Source organism: Opisthocomus hoazin, chromosome 7, assembly GCF_030867145.1.
Source record: "Opisthocomus hoazin isolate bOpiHoa1 chromosome 7, bOpiHoa1.hap1, whole genome shotgun sequence".
Lineage (NCBI taxonomy): Eukaryota > Metazoa > Chordata > Aves > Opisthocomiformes > Opisthocomidae > Opisthocomus > Opisthocomus hoazin.
In genome coordinates, this window is record NC_134420.1 from 63,156,352 (window position 1) to 63,169,450 (window position 13,099).

The window sequence follows — 13,099 nt, forward strand, 5'->3', positions numbered from 1 at the left end:
CCACCGCGTGGCAAAGTGCCCCGGGCCCGCGCCGCCATGCTGAGCTCGCCGCCATCCTCCCTGCAGCTTAGTCCGCAAGCAGGGAAAAGGCCGTGAATCGTTTTCCTGATGGCCGATAGCACGAACTGTGGAATCAGGAGTGTTTATGGGCGGTCTGCTGCCAGTAATCACCACGTGAGAGGCGAATGGTTTCCCAAGCGGGTGGATTTCTTGAGCGAGGGCCCTGGGGTGTCAGCGGGCAAGGTGCCGAGAGGGAGGGGGACGGGGTGAGCCAGGGCTGGGCAGCTGCTCCCCCAGGGAAAGCAGAAACCTTCTGCAGGACAAAAAGAAAAAGAAATTCCCTTTGCAAACCCGGTGCCATCGCGAGCAGCAGGGAAAGGCCACCACGCGAGGCCCGCGCTGCAGCCGGCGGAGCTCGGTGCCTCTCCCCAACGGCAGCGGCCATCGCTGCTCCCCAGGCTGGAAGCGAGGGAGGTTCAGCTGAAACTCCACGGGACAGCTTCCCGGCCCCTCTCCTCCCCCAGCCCGCAGCCGCATGTGTCAGCACTTTCGGGGCCAACCGCGGAGCCCGCGCACCGCCCCGGGCACGGTGAGGAGCGACGCCATCGCCGCTGGGCGCGACACAAAGCACGAGCTCGCCCGTCCAGAGGGCCCAGCCGGCTGCACCAGCTCCCGCGTCCCTCCCAGCAGCTACGTGACTCAGGCGGCTCCGCCACCCAGGCTGATTGCCATTCCCCTGCATAAAGCATAGCGACGAACGACCTCCCTCTCCTGCGCTCAGTTGGAGGCCGAGGCACCCGGGGCCCGCGGCAGCTCCCATCGCCCAGCACAATTCCAGGTGCCCGAGGAACGACCGCTCTGCACGCCCTACTTCGCCCGGCCGCAGTGCCTGGGCGACCCACGGCTGGCACCTGGGGCACGACGGTGAGTCAGGCTGGGAATCAAACCACGGCTTTGAAGGTGAGGGGGTGGAAGGTTTAGTTTCCCTCTCGATCACAGGCTTGTAGCAAGTCCCAGCTGGAGTAGGTCACTGTGTCCAGCCTATTGCCGCGACACGTTCGTTCTCTGGAATATTTTCAATTGCTTTGTGCAAGCTGAAACAAAAGCACGGTCGTGTTATTCCTCGTGGCAGCAACAGCAGGGAACACAGTAAAGGTGGTGGGTGGGAAGTAAAACCAATTAAAAATAAATACTTTCCTGTTGGATGCAAGCATTCAAAACTAGCCTGCAGCTTTGACCATAATTTTTTAGTCAGCTACAGGTCCTGCCTCAGACTGCAGGGACCCAGGGGCTAAAACTAGACAAAGAGATACAGCAGCTCTGGTGGGCTACAGACATAGGAGAAACAAGGTGCACAGGGAGAGAGAGGTTTTTATTAGTCCAGCTGATATAGCTCGAAGAAAACAGACAAGTTTTCAGGCACCTCCTTCCATTAGGTAATTGCTACCAGCACAGTAACAACACCGTGTTGAGGAGAGGCACCACTAAATGAACACTCTCTGATTACAAGATGCAGCACCAGCTATTTGCCAAGCGCCTGTGAACAGTGACACGAAGCATAGCAAGGGGAATCTGAAGAATACACAGAACCAACCGGTTGTCTCTTGCACCATTTTCCCTTCCATGCTCTCACAAGCCTTGTGCAGAAAAATCCCCATGCTGATTAACTCAAATACAGGAACATCACCCAGCACCCAACAAAACTCTTACATGTGATTTCCTCTCCCCCACCCAGTTAAATTTGAATCACATAGAAAGCTATATTTAAAAAAAAAAAATCTCATCTAAGATGTTCAGCTTTTCCCTCACTAAAATTTAATTAGCGTACCCCAGCTGGAATCATCACTTCAGCTAAGTGACAGCCTGCAATCACAGCCTTAGAAATATCACAGCCTCTACAAAAGAAAACTTCAGTTATCTACATGAACCTATATAAAGCTGCACACTGAGAAGCTATGTATCAACCTTTCATCACGCTCCCTCTGTAGAAGCTGTGCTTTAGCAGTGGGTAGAGCTGCTGGGCAGGTGCTATCTGCTTCCCAGGTTGCACGAGCTACAAAAGCTGTTGTTACCAAGGGTCCAATGCTCCTAACTATCAATACTTCTGGAAAAAGTTGCTCTTGTAGGTTACTGATGTGATGCTTCCACACAGCAAGCACCATGTACACTGACAACAGCCATTCTGGAGAACAGACCTACTTGATACTACAATGTAAGCTCACACCCAGAGAACAAACAGCCTAACAGCCTGAGCTTGCAAGTCAGATGCAGCTTGGAAAAAAAAATGACCATTACCATGTTTTAACCAACTACACAGTTCATTTTTAGGTTTGTGGGACAACTGGTGCATAGGCTAACAAGAGTCAGCTGAAGAAAGCTACAGTTATCTGATATTTTCCTGTAACTATCAGCTTACAGCCCCCCATCTCTTTCCTGGCTGAGCTGAAACCCCATAGAAAGAAGCATGGGTTTCACTCCACTCCTTACTTACCCCCAAAAGAGAGATTAGCTGTTTGTACCAACTCTCTACACATCTCTAGATTAAAGATGTGGTCTTCCTCCCACAAACTAGCTTAGTGTCTGTATTATTATACACTGAAGTCTGACCTCAGAGCATCACCCTGCAGCCCCAGCAGGACCTGTCTGAAAACAGTAGCCCTTTGTACCCAGATCTGTCTCCCCTCCTTTACAGCAGTCAGGCCAGCTTGCTGTAGTCAGGATAATGACAGTTCACAGCTGCCGCAAGCAGATGCAGAAGTGAAAGCCTTGGAGGTAGGGCATGTTTGCAGTGACTCATGTTTAACACTAGTTCTCAAGTTTGCAGCAACTATAATCACATTAAAGGTTCACATTTGCCACTGCTTTAACCACATTTCAACTTGAGTGGGCTGCAGCAGCACAGCCAGGAAGATGTGCTAACACACAAAACCAGCCCATCTAGCATAACTAAGAAAACCAAGTCACTTAATTCTCAAAGACATTTAAGCTCACACATCTAAGACATCTCAGGCCAAAACAATAGTTTATTTTGTTTTCAGCAACATCTCAGCCATCAAAAAAATAAACTCTAACACAGATGGATGGAAGACTTCTCTACAGTGTAACTAAGTGGGCTCTGACTCCAGGGGTTTGAATTGGAGTGACATTTTATTATTCATCCAATAAGTTAGGAAGCATGAGAACAAAGTGCTTTATTTCTGAGCTGGTATGAGGTCATCAATGGACTGGCCTTTTTCAAGGCGTTTCTCCATTTCGATGAGCAGCTTCACACCATCCACCACCATCTGCACCAGCTCCACCTCAGAGAAGCCAAGGCGATCAGCATTGGAGACATCAAACACTCCTCCGACAGCAGCTGTGTCCACACCACCTGGAGCAAGAGACTTAGTCAGTACACCAACCACTGCTGGAGCAGGTGAGTCTACCTTTCCTCCCTCACTAGCTTGAGGTGGGAACACAGCAAGGCAATTCTCTACAAGCTGCCACTGCTGCCCCCTCCTACACACAAGGAGATAAAGCTGCATGTGACTGCCAGCATGAGCCACAGAACATGCCATTAGGCCAGCTCTTTGCTCTTTTAACCCATGAGCAAGCTAACGTGGTCAGAAGTAACCACTGTAGCTATTTCCTAGCCAGAAGTTACATCAGGATTCCCACCCCTGCTTACAACAGGAACAGCTGCCACCAAGTCCCCCTTATCTGGTGCTCAGAATACCACACAGGACACACCTAGATAGCCAGATACAGTAAGGTACAAGCAGAGCACTAGCACCCCCAGCTTCAAGATACAATTTTGAGGCTTGGCTATCTCCATGTGCTTTTACCAGGGTGCCTTTTGGACAGTCTGACAGACTCTGCCAGGTTTTTGCTGGTTTCTTAGGGCAGCCTGAGTAGGACATCACTATCACCTCTCACCTGTGCCCCGTTTCTGCAGCCGAAGCCTCTTCAGGACTTCTCCAAACTTCTCATGTTTCCCAAGGTTTGGTAGCTTGATGTGCACACCAGCACGGAGCCCTGTTCCCAGGTTGGATGGGCAGGTCAGAATGTAGCCCAAGTGTGGATTCCACATGAACTCGTAGTTTTTGGACTTGAAGAGAGTTTCTATCTATAAATCGAGAGAATGTATGTTTAGAGATTGTTTTCTGCCTGAAGGATGCAGGTCATCCATTAGTGCTCATTTACAGCTTCAGTTACATAGCAACAGCCACAACAGTTTGAACAGCTATTTAAGGCAGTCACATAAGCCCCTTCCATTTGGAAAAAAGAGGGCCACCAGTAAGTTGCTTTATCTTGCTCCTAGCAGTGAGACAGGCTAAGTTTAAGCTACACTACAAAATCTGAAGTCACTATCTTTTGGGAAGCTTGATTTAGTACATGTCAAGCTGGCACATCTGTTTGGATTAGGGAAGCGGCTGGTAAGGCTCAAGTTCATATCAAGACCAAAAGCATAGAAGAACTTTCAGCCTAGAAACTTCAGTTCAGCTCTGCCTGTCCACGTTCAAGGAATTTCTTCTCCCACCCAGGGTCTCTAAACACTCCATTTATAGAACCATGTAGAAATTCTTTAAGTACAGTTTAGACACTTGGGTAAGAGTGCCACATTAGAGGAGTTATTCTAGATTTCATAGCTGCAATGCTTTGCCAGTATAGGTGTTCCAGAGCCCTCACAGCTCTGGATCTTATCATGGTGTTCCCAGAGACCCCAGCTATGAAGCACCACCATGCAGGACATGGGAAAGGGCTTGGAAGAGTTTGCATTCTCAGCTCTAACCAGAGAAACACGTACTATTTGAACCTACAGCTCGGGCAATATTGACTTACCTGTGTTAGCCCAGTACAGAAGCGGGTAAATACTTCCTTCATGTTGCCACCTTTCTGCATGGAAATAACTCTAAGGTGATCCTCCTCATTGATCCAAACAAGGAAGGTCTTGTTATCATTGTGCCTAGAAGACAAAGCAAACAACTTTTTGTCTGTCCCACCTGACATTTTCAGTATAGTTATTACATCACCAAATTACTCATCATTGTAGCTTTTATTTCGAGATGCTCACTTAGTCGCCTCTTCAAATAAATGAATCTTACTTCTTTTGTCCACACAGGACTCAATGGAGTTAAGCTAGTAGTTTTCACCCTGCTCTTTTCAAGAGGTAGTTTGAATTGGCCTGTATCTAAACAGGCAAGAATGATTAATAACATGACATTAGCCAGTCTTACACTAACAAACCCTAAAATCCATCCATCCCCCTAGCTCACTTGTCACCTAACTTTACAAATTTAGGAGATTTCACTTGTTCAGCAGAATTTTCAGAAGGGTGATCAGTACAGACTTAGAGGCAGCCCTGTACAGTGATCTTCATAATGACACCACGCTGACAATGTATAACAAAGCCTTTTATCAGGAATTTTGTCAGATTCTGTTCAACTGCACTTCGTACCTTACCAGAGAACTAAGCTGAGTTTTCACTATTAATTTTAGATCAGGGCTCTTCCAAGACACCATAAAAGCCTCCGAACACCAATGAGCCCCTCTTGTCCTAGCTTGCAGCTGGAAGCAAGTACTATCAATATTTATCATGCTGATAATTTCTCAGCTTGATTAGGATCAAAAATTAACTAGTACCTGAGGAAAGCTATTTATGCAGACAACACTGAGACTTTACACTTCAAGTTTGTAGATTAGTCATGCTCAGATGACAGCGCTATCTAGTGCTGGCAATCTCCAGGTAGATGATGCAATCTTAAAGGTGACCTACAGAAACAAAGCATGCTTCCTCTGCGTTGTACTGAAGCAGCTACAGTAATAAAGTCAGAGCATTCCAGTTGAGAAAACCTAGCCCTTGGCTTAGAAGGGAGCAAGTTAATTATGCTGCAGAAGCTCCCGAGATGCAGAGTTTTATGTAGGTGACCTACATCCGACAAGCAGAATCCTTCCATTCCACACCTCTTCATCAGTCAACTCATGTCACCGAGTGTCTGGGGGCTGGGGGGAAGGGGGAATCTTATCACTAGTCCAAGTAAAGCCATACTAGTCCAGCATCAGTGAGCCTCTGCACGCAGAAGCAATGAGACTGCAAGGAAGCAACTATGCATCCAGTACCAAGTCTGAGCTAAGCCAACGCTACGGTTTGTTACCACACATTACTCTAAGCTCCCAGGACAAGAGCTGAAGGTAGTGGCACATCTGCTCCTTTACAAGTGATCTACTTTCACAACCTGCTTCAGTTATTGCCTGGTGCTTCACTAATCTGTGCTGGATGGGTAGGCTCTGGTCACAGGCTAGTCGAACTGGCTTGTTTCTACCAGCCCAGTGTGGTTCATGGTAACACTTGTCCAAATTCTGCTGGTTTACATGTAGCTTCCCCAGAGGATAACACACATTTCTCATTAGATTCCGTAATATAAGTTCAGAAGCTGCCACTTTGCCCAACAGTACGAGCTACAAGCAAATCTGCAAGATTTTTTTTTGCAGGGACTTTGTACAACTCCTCCCTTCCAGGCATACTCACCAGATACCCCTGGCATCAGGCCAATCTCGTGCCATCCCAGATGCCAACAGCAGAGGAGAAACTGGCTTGTCAAACAAGAAGTGATCATCAATCAACTGTTGCTGCTCTGCATCAGTCATGTTCCTCAGAGCATAGTACTTCCCCTTGAGATCACCTTCCAGACTACCCAAAGCTGAAAGAAACAGTCACTTTTAGGATGGGACCAGAGATGCCAGACACTACCAGCATGTCAGAGACCACACACAAAGTATGGCAAGGTCTGATCTGCTGGGTTTGGTTCCTCCCTCGCTTTAATCTGCAATGGCAATGCCCTCACAGCATTACGGAACTTAGGCAGTATCAGATGATGTGTCTGCACCTTCCAGGCTGATACAAGTAGCCGTTGTTCCTCACATGCAGTATAGAATCATTACTGCTGCTTAACTGTAGAAGTGCAGTGCTTTCTTCCAAGGAGAATCAAGGTCATCAATACACAAACAGTATTATTCTAGTCAAGGACTGTTACCCTGCCCTTGAGAGGTTTTGGAACAATTACACTCTCAGTTTCCAGAGCTGCACCTTGAGCATATCCTTTCCTCTCAATAGAGTTGGGAGGCAATAGAAAAAAAAACTTGCAGCTGAGGAGTTCCACTGAAAACTAGGGCTTACTCTAGTCCACATTTGGAGCAAGACTACACCTCTAAGCAAGCTGAACGTTAATGAAAGTCAATTAAAAAGCAGCCACAAAATACTGCAACCATGACTCAAGCCCTGAAGTTGCTACGTACCTGTTGCATTTCAAGTTTGAGTCATGATGAACCAAGCTCTTTCCCCACACACATAGAAAGAAGCTGTCAAGATTGGCAAAGGCCAACTTAATGCAGTCCAGCTTCCCTCTGACATGTGCTCTTGCTCTCAGCTACAAACTGCAATGCTGAGGCAGCTGTAATGTAACCAGCCTTTTCCAGGACAGGCTCTGTGTTCAGACTAAGTACTGAGGCAGGCAGCTTTTGCCAACTGCCTCCATTTTCAAAATGCAAAGAACGCCTCTTGCGCAAAGGATTTAAGTAGTTTCCCCAACGCGCTTTACCTTCAACAGAGAGCTTTTCGATAGCCCGCCTCTCTCCTCGACTACAGTGCGGGGGAAGGCAGAATCCACGGATGCTTCTACCAGTTCTGACACGGGAACTTAGCACGTAATTGGGATCCAGGTCATCGCCTCCCTACAAGGTTAGGAAACCAGTGAGTACAACTGTGTTGCCAAGATACCTACCGTAAATCCATGTAGCTTCCATGCATTTAAGCATACATCTTAAACTTGAGATATTGACTACTTGGCCTGTAAGTCAGTGTCTTATTTCAGGACCATTTTCTTCAGCATTAGTTCAAGCATATGTGTAACACAACCCTTGTTTTGAGGCTAAGGCTACAGCTACTAAGTAGTGCCAGAAGACGGAGATACAACCAGACTATCAGTTTTATCCCCATTTCAAACTAAGGTCTGGGCTTCCATTACCCCTTCAGATCTGCAATCTAGAGGTGTCATCATGAGGCAAACCCTTGTTGCTTAGATAGGCGTTTACTCTTGCAAATGAGAACTATTCACTACTGTCATCCAAAGTCTCTTTTCAAGATGACCTATGGCTCGCCAATCAATGTGGCATTAGGAATTCCTCAAGTCTACAGTAACATTTGAAATTCATGAAGTGGGCAGAAATCCTTACTCCTAGCCATAACAAAGTCTGTTCTATAGCACAAGACCACCAGGTGACATTTAAGATCCAAGATAAGATCGTAGAAAGTGTTCAGTTTTATGACAGTCTGAGAGTCCTAGGCCAGTGCTGTTTAGCTTGACTTAGCCCACAGTTTATGGAAATACATGTCGAACATGTTTGGCATGCCCTACATTGCAGCAGCACATGAAGCAAGCTGCTGCTGCATGCCAGCTGCCTGGTTCTACCCAGCCACTGACATCCTACAGCAGCAAGATCTTAAGTCTGATTGCACTGGACACACAGCCTATGGGTCTGTCCTGGGTGAAAGTGAAGGGACAGACACTGAGCAGTCAAGTTTAGGCAGCTGCCAACAACTTTACCCAGCCCTCAGACCAGTAAGCATCAGTAATTGATCAAAAGTTCATACCTGCAGGTTATCAGCATTCAGGTCGGTCTTGTGCTCATCAGTTGGTTTATAACCACCATGCCTGTCTTCGATAACTGGATCAAAGAGTTCCTTAAACACGTCATAGGACTCTTCATCACCAGCTACGCATCCTACTGTCATTATGAAGGGATGGCCTGGAGTGGTAATAAAGTCAGAAGAGCTAAGTTTGGGTGATGTTTGGCTGTATTCCAGCACAGCACTAACCAGGCAAGTTCTTTAGTGGTAGGTCTAGTCACTTCGAAACGTATTCTTACATACAAACACTTGCAGAAGCCCTACATTTTACACTGCATCCAGTTAGGCAAATGCAGTGCTATGGAAAGCCACAGCTATTGCCATTAAATCACACTCATTTGTCAAGCTTGGTTTAGGACAAATTTGCACAGCACATCCAGTTTCGCTAGCTAGTTTAGACCACCAGATACAACTTTATGTCTGAACCATCATGCTTTGCTGCAGGCAAGCATGCTTCGCTTTTTGTTCCTTCTGCTACAGACAGAGCTGCATTTCCGTAGTCCGCTCATAAATACCACCTCCACAAGATTAGCTTTAAGTCACCACACTCTAAAGCACCAGTTACTCCAGCTGGCTCACACAGAATATTCTCAATGCATTTTACCAGGATTATCAACCCCAGTCTGAATGACATCATCCAGGGTGAAGCCACTGGGCGTGGCTCTGTCTCTCAGTTTCTTGTATAAATCCAGGGTTAGAACTTTGGCCATGTGGTTGTTGTGGGTGCTCAGGTCCGGGTACTCCTCATCAGGAGGCAGTCTCTGATTATTTAGTTGGGCCATTTTGATATTGCTAGAGTAAAAATAAATACTGTAATGTTAACACGAAAACACATCTGCTCCCCCTTTTTTCATAGAAGTGCTAGAGAACATCACATAACCAGTTTGGAATAGGTATAGACCAGAACAGCCAGGTAAGCCCGCATAACATCAGGGTTGGGTTTTTCCCTCCCCCGGTTGTGTTATAATTAGAATGCATTTGGGGTTTTGCTTTTTTTTTTTGTTCGGATTGAAAGTATTTAGCAGAGCAGTTACATAATCGAAGTGTCTGGGAAGCAATGTGTCAGATCACAGCAAGGAACGTGGCTCGACAGAACAAGGCCTCTTAACACAGCCATGGGTTCAGAGCCATCTCACAACACTTTATGAGATTTGCCTCTCAGTAGCTCAAGAGCTTTGGGTGCTGTTGTCCAGAAGCACTTCCAGTAAGGAGGGAGAGCAGATCCTTACGCAGATCTAACGGTCCCCAGCCGTTACCTGGGTTGTCAACCCCAGTCTGGATGACATCATCCAGCGTAAATCCACTGGGAGTCTGTTTATCCCTCAATTTCTTGTACAGGTCCAGGGTCAGCACCTTGGCCATGTGATTGTTGTGAGCGCTCAGGTCAGGGAACTCTTCTTCGGTACGGTATTTCATCTTCAGAAGGTTGTGGCTGTTTGAGAAGGGCATGTCTGACCCTACCGCAGTCACTAGGGGAGAAAGAGGGGAAGCCTATCACGGGGGGCTTGGCAGGCCCCCGAAACGCCTGGGGTGGGAAGCCGGGCGCCCAGGCAAGGTCACCTTGGCTGTTGCTCCACCCCTGCCTTTCACACCTTCGCTGCCGCACCACCTTCCAGAGAAGCCAGGAAGGAGGAAAGAAAAAAGTTCTTCGCCTCCACCAGCCCTGCCCCGGGATCTGTGAGGACGCGGCAGGGCAGGGGCTCCCCGCTCCTCCGGACACGGCCCGGGGGAAGGGACGCGCCCGAGGCGGCAGGGAGCGGCCGCGCCGGGCAGACCCCGCCGGTGGCTGCGGGGAGGGTCCGGCCCCGCGGCAGGTGAGCGGGGCGGCTCCGCCGTGCCCTCGCCGGGCGGCCGCGCCCCCTCCCGCCGCCGCCGGGGGTCCCGCCGGCCCCGGCCCGATGAGCGGCAGCGCCCGGCGAGCCACCCCGAGCTGGGAAGCACCCAGCAGGGCGTTATACAACGGACGGCTCCCTCGGGGGACCCGGCTGGGGCGAGCATATGTAACTACCCTGCTAAATACCGGGTTAATCCGGTGTTAGAGTGGGAGCACGCCCGGCCAGCACCTGCCCCGCCGGAGCTCCGCGCCACGTCCCCCGACCCTTCCCCGCGCTGCCCCCCTGCAGCCCCGCTCCCCCTCCTCAGCCGGACCGGCTCCACCCCACGCGACGAAGGGAAAAAGAATAATTTTTTTTTTTTTTTCTTAAATGTGATTTGAAAGCTGAAGGACGGCTCGGCTGCCCCGGGACTTACCGAGGGCTCCGCAGCCACAGCAAGGACCTCCGCACCCGCCCTGCGCCCCGCCGCCGCCCGAGCCGGACTGGAGCCGCGTCACAACCGCCGAGCCTCTTTTATAGACAGCTCCACCCACCGTCCCATTGGCCACTATTTATAGCCCATTCATTCCATTGGGCGGGGCGCGGGGGGGCGGGGCGAGCGCCTCGCCGCTGGCCGGGCCCGGGCTTGCCGCCATTTTGCTTGGCCTCGGGGAGGCAGAGCGGTGCGGGGCTGGCGGGGTTGCGCCGGGGCTGCTCCCCGCAGCGGCCGCTTCGCCAAACGCGGACATGCGTGCGGAACTTCATCTCCACGTCCCATCGGCCAAGGGTTGTCCGCAGGCGGCGGTGCCGTCCCGCGCCGACACGGGCATGCGGCCGGTTGCTGGTCGGGCCTCACACCTTGGCCGAGGATTCAGTGCCAGTGTGACAATCCACCGTCCTACACGTGCGGGCTTTGTCGTGCCGGGACCAACGCGCCCAGAGTCAGCTGCCCCCAGGCTGGGTTGGCGGAAGCCGCCGGCACGGTGGTGGGTCTGCTGCTCGGCCCCGAGGGCCTGGTTCGCAGGGCAAGGGCCTGCGGCTCGCCCTGCGCCAGGCCCCCAGCGCCAGCGGGGCCGCGGGCTCCTGCTGTGCCTCAGCTGGACAGGAAGCGGGGTGGTGATGTAAAGCGCAGCCAGTCTCCTGCTCTTGACCTGCGCCAGACTCTCCTGCTCTTCTCATGCGTAAAAAAAACAAAGCCTGAAGTTTTAGCGGAGAGTGGTTGCTTTCCCGCTGAAGACAGAGGCAGGAAGGCTGGGATTTGACCCATCTAAAGCTCACCGGGAATTCCTGAAAATAGTGACTTCCATCGGTCTCTTCGTAGGAACGAGGGTTTGTCCCAACGCTAAGACGCAGCTGGGAATCCCAGTGTTTGCAGAAATAAATACACTAGCGACGTGAACGACTATCTTGCTCTGACTTTCACCTTTACATAACAGTTTATCTTTCTCTGACGTGCGTTTCTCACAACAGAACCCAGGTTTATCCTCCTGTCCAAACAGACTGTACTTGCCCACGTGAACACGGATCTGCGTCGCCAGGTTCCTTTCTGTGACACAAGTTGTGAATGTCGGGAGGCGTCAGCTGGAACTCCTTCCCCACCACAGATCTTTCAGCACCACAACCAGTGCCCTCACCCCGACCACGAGAAGCTTGTGCGCTGTACAGAACTGCTTCAGATTTAAAAAAAAAATAATGTACATATAGAGGGAACCATTACAAAATCAAAAGCACAGACTGCTTCAAATAAAAATGCGTTGAGTTTGGCTGCCATCCAGATTTCCGAGTTATTCCAGGTCTGATAGACTGAGATGCTGAGCATGCAGATCTCCCCTAGAAGCCAGGGGCTCGGCATCTGTGCAAGGCTGCTCTCTCATCTCCCGGATCAAAGAACAAATCCTCTCTGTAGTTCTCCTCTGCCTTTTAACCTCACAAAGTCTTCCCTGACGTTTCACTAGTTTCACACAACGCTCATGCTTCAGAATAGTGTAAGTTGCAAATGATGTCATCGCTAAGCAAGCATGAAAAGAATGTGTAAAATCATACCGAGTCCTCAAAATAAATGTAACATTGCGGGATGACCTCAGTTGGAAACAGTTCTGACTGTAGATTTTTTTTAATGTAAAACACTCAGGTTTTATTTTTAACTTAGAACAATAGAAATACAACTAAGAGCATTTTCTTACATTGCACCATATTTTTGTGCTGTTTTTCTTCACAAAAAAAAAGTGTATCAGGGTAGGTACTGAAGGCTCGTTTTGTCTTCCTCCATAAACTGTTGCCACGCAAACACAGAAGCAACCAACTGTTCTGTACTATAATTGTTCTGGAGATTCTGTGGACTCAAGGTCACCTCAAGAACCAAAATCCAAGGATCCATTTCTATTCATGGGATACGCTCCTTCCCCCCTGGTCTTGCAGAACAGCGAATACCAGTAGCTGGTAGTATTCTTAGTGTGCCAGTCATTATAGCACTTCCGACACAAACGGACACCTCTTCTTCACAAAAGTTTTGTCTGAACAGGAGACATGGCAAGAGAGTCACAGGCGGAAAACCACCAAAATATATCCCATTTACGTGTTTAATAAACAATGCACCCGCTACTCCCTTTTCCTCACCACT

At 49.4% G+C, this 13,099-nt stretch overlaps 1 protein-coding gene across 4 annotated transcripts; it reads right to left on the reverse strand.

Annotated features, from left to right (window-relative positions):
• Window positions 1-1,351: 1,351 nt before the first annotated feature.
• Window positions 1,352-11,008, reverse strand: CKB (creatine kinase B). Of its 4 annotated transcripts, none has more exons than XM_075426634.1 (8): window positions 10,916-11,008; window positions 9,270-9,457; window positions 8,630-8,784; window positions 7,578-7,710; window positions 6,509-6,680; window positions 4,822-4,945; window positions 3,916-4,105; window positions 1,352-3,370 (listed from the first exon to the last, which is right to left on the reverse strand). In XM_075426634.1, exons 2-8 carry the CDS (start codon window positions 9,445-9,447, stop codon window positions 3,192-3,194), a joined length of 1,131 nt encoding a protein of 376 aa, XP_075282749.1. In that variant the 5' UTR covers window positions 9,448-9,457; window positions 10,916-11,008; the 3' UTR covers window positions 1,352-3,191. The 4 variants fall into 4 exon arrangements, with proteins under 4 accessions (XP_075282749.1, XP_075282750.1, XP_075282747.1 ...); XM_075426635.1 differs by lacking the exon at window positions 9,270-9,457 and adding an exon at window positions 9,922-10,097; XM_075426632.1 differs by lacking the exon at window positions 9,270-9,457 and adding an exon at window positions 9,922-10,134.
• Window positions 11,009-13,099: the final 2,091 nt, after the last annotated feature.

What these genes read in the sequence shown, in the direction of transcription:
- CKB (XM_075426632.1), bottom strand. Translation starts at nt 10,114, where the DNA reads ATGCCCTTCTCAAACAGCCACAACCTTCTGAAGATGAAATACCGTACC. An exon ending in CCTGATGCCAGGGGTATCTG is followed by an intron (nt 4,946 to 6,508) that starts GTGAGTATGCCT and finishes TTTGTCTTCTAG; the next exon opens with GCACAATGATAACAAGACCT. An exon ending in TCTGTACTGGGCTAACACAG is followed by an intron (nt 4,106 to 4,821) that starts GTAAGTCAATAT and finishes CTCGATTTATAG; the next exon opens with ATAGAAACTCTCTTCAAGTC.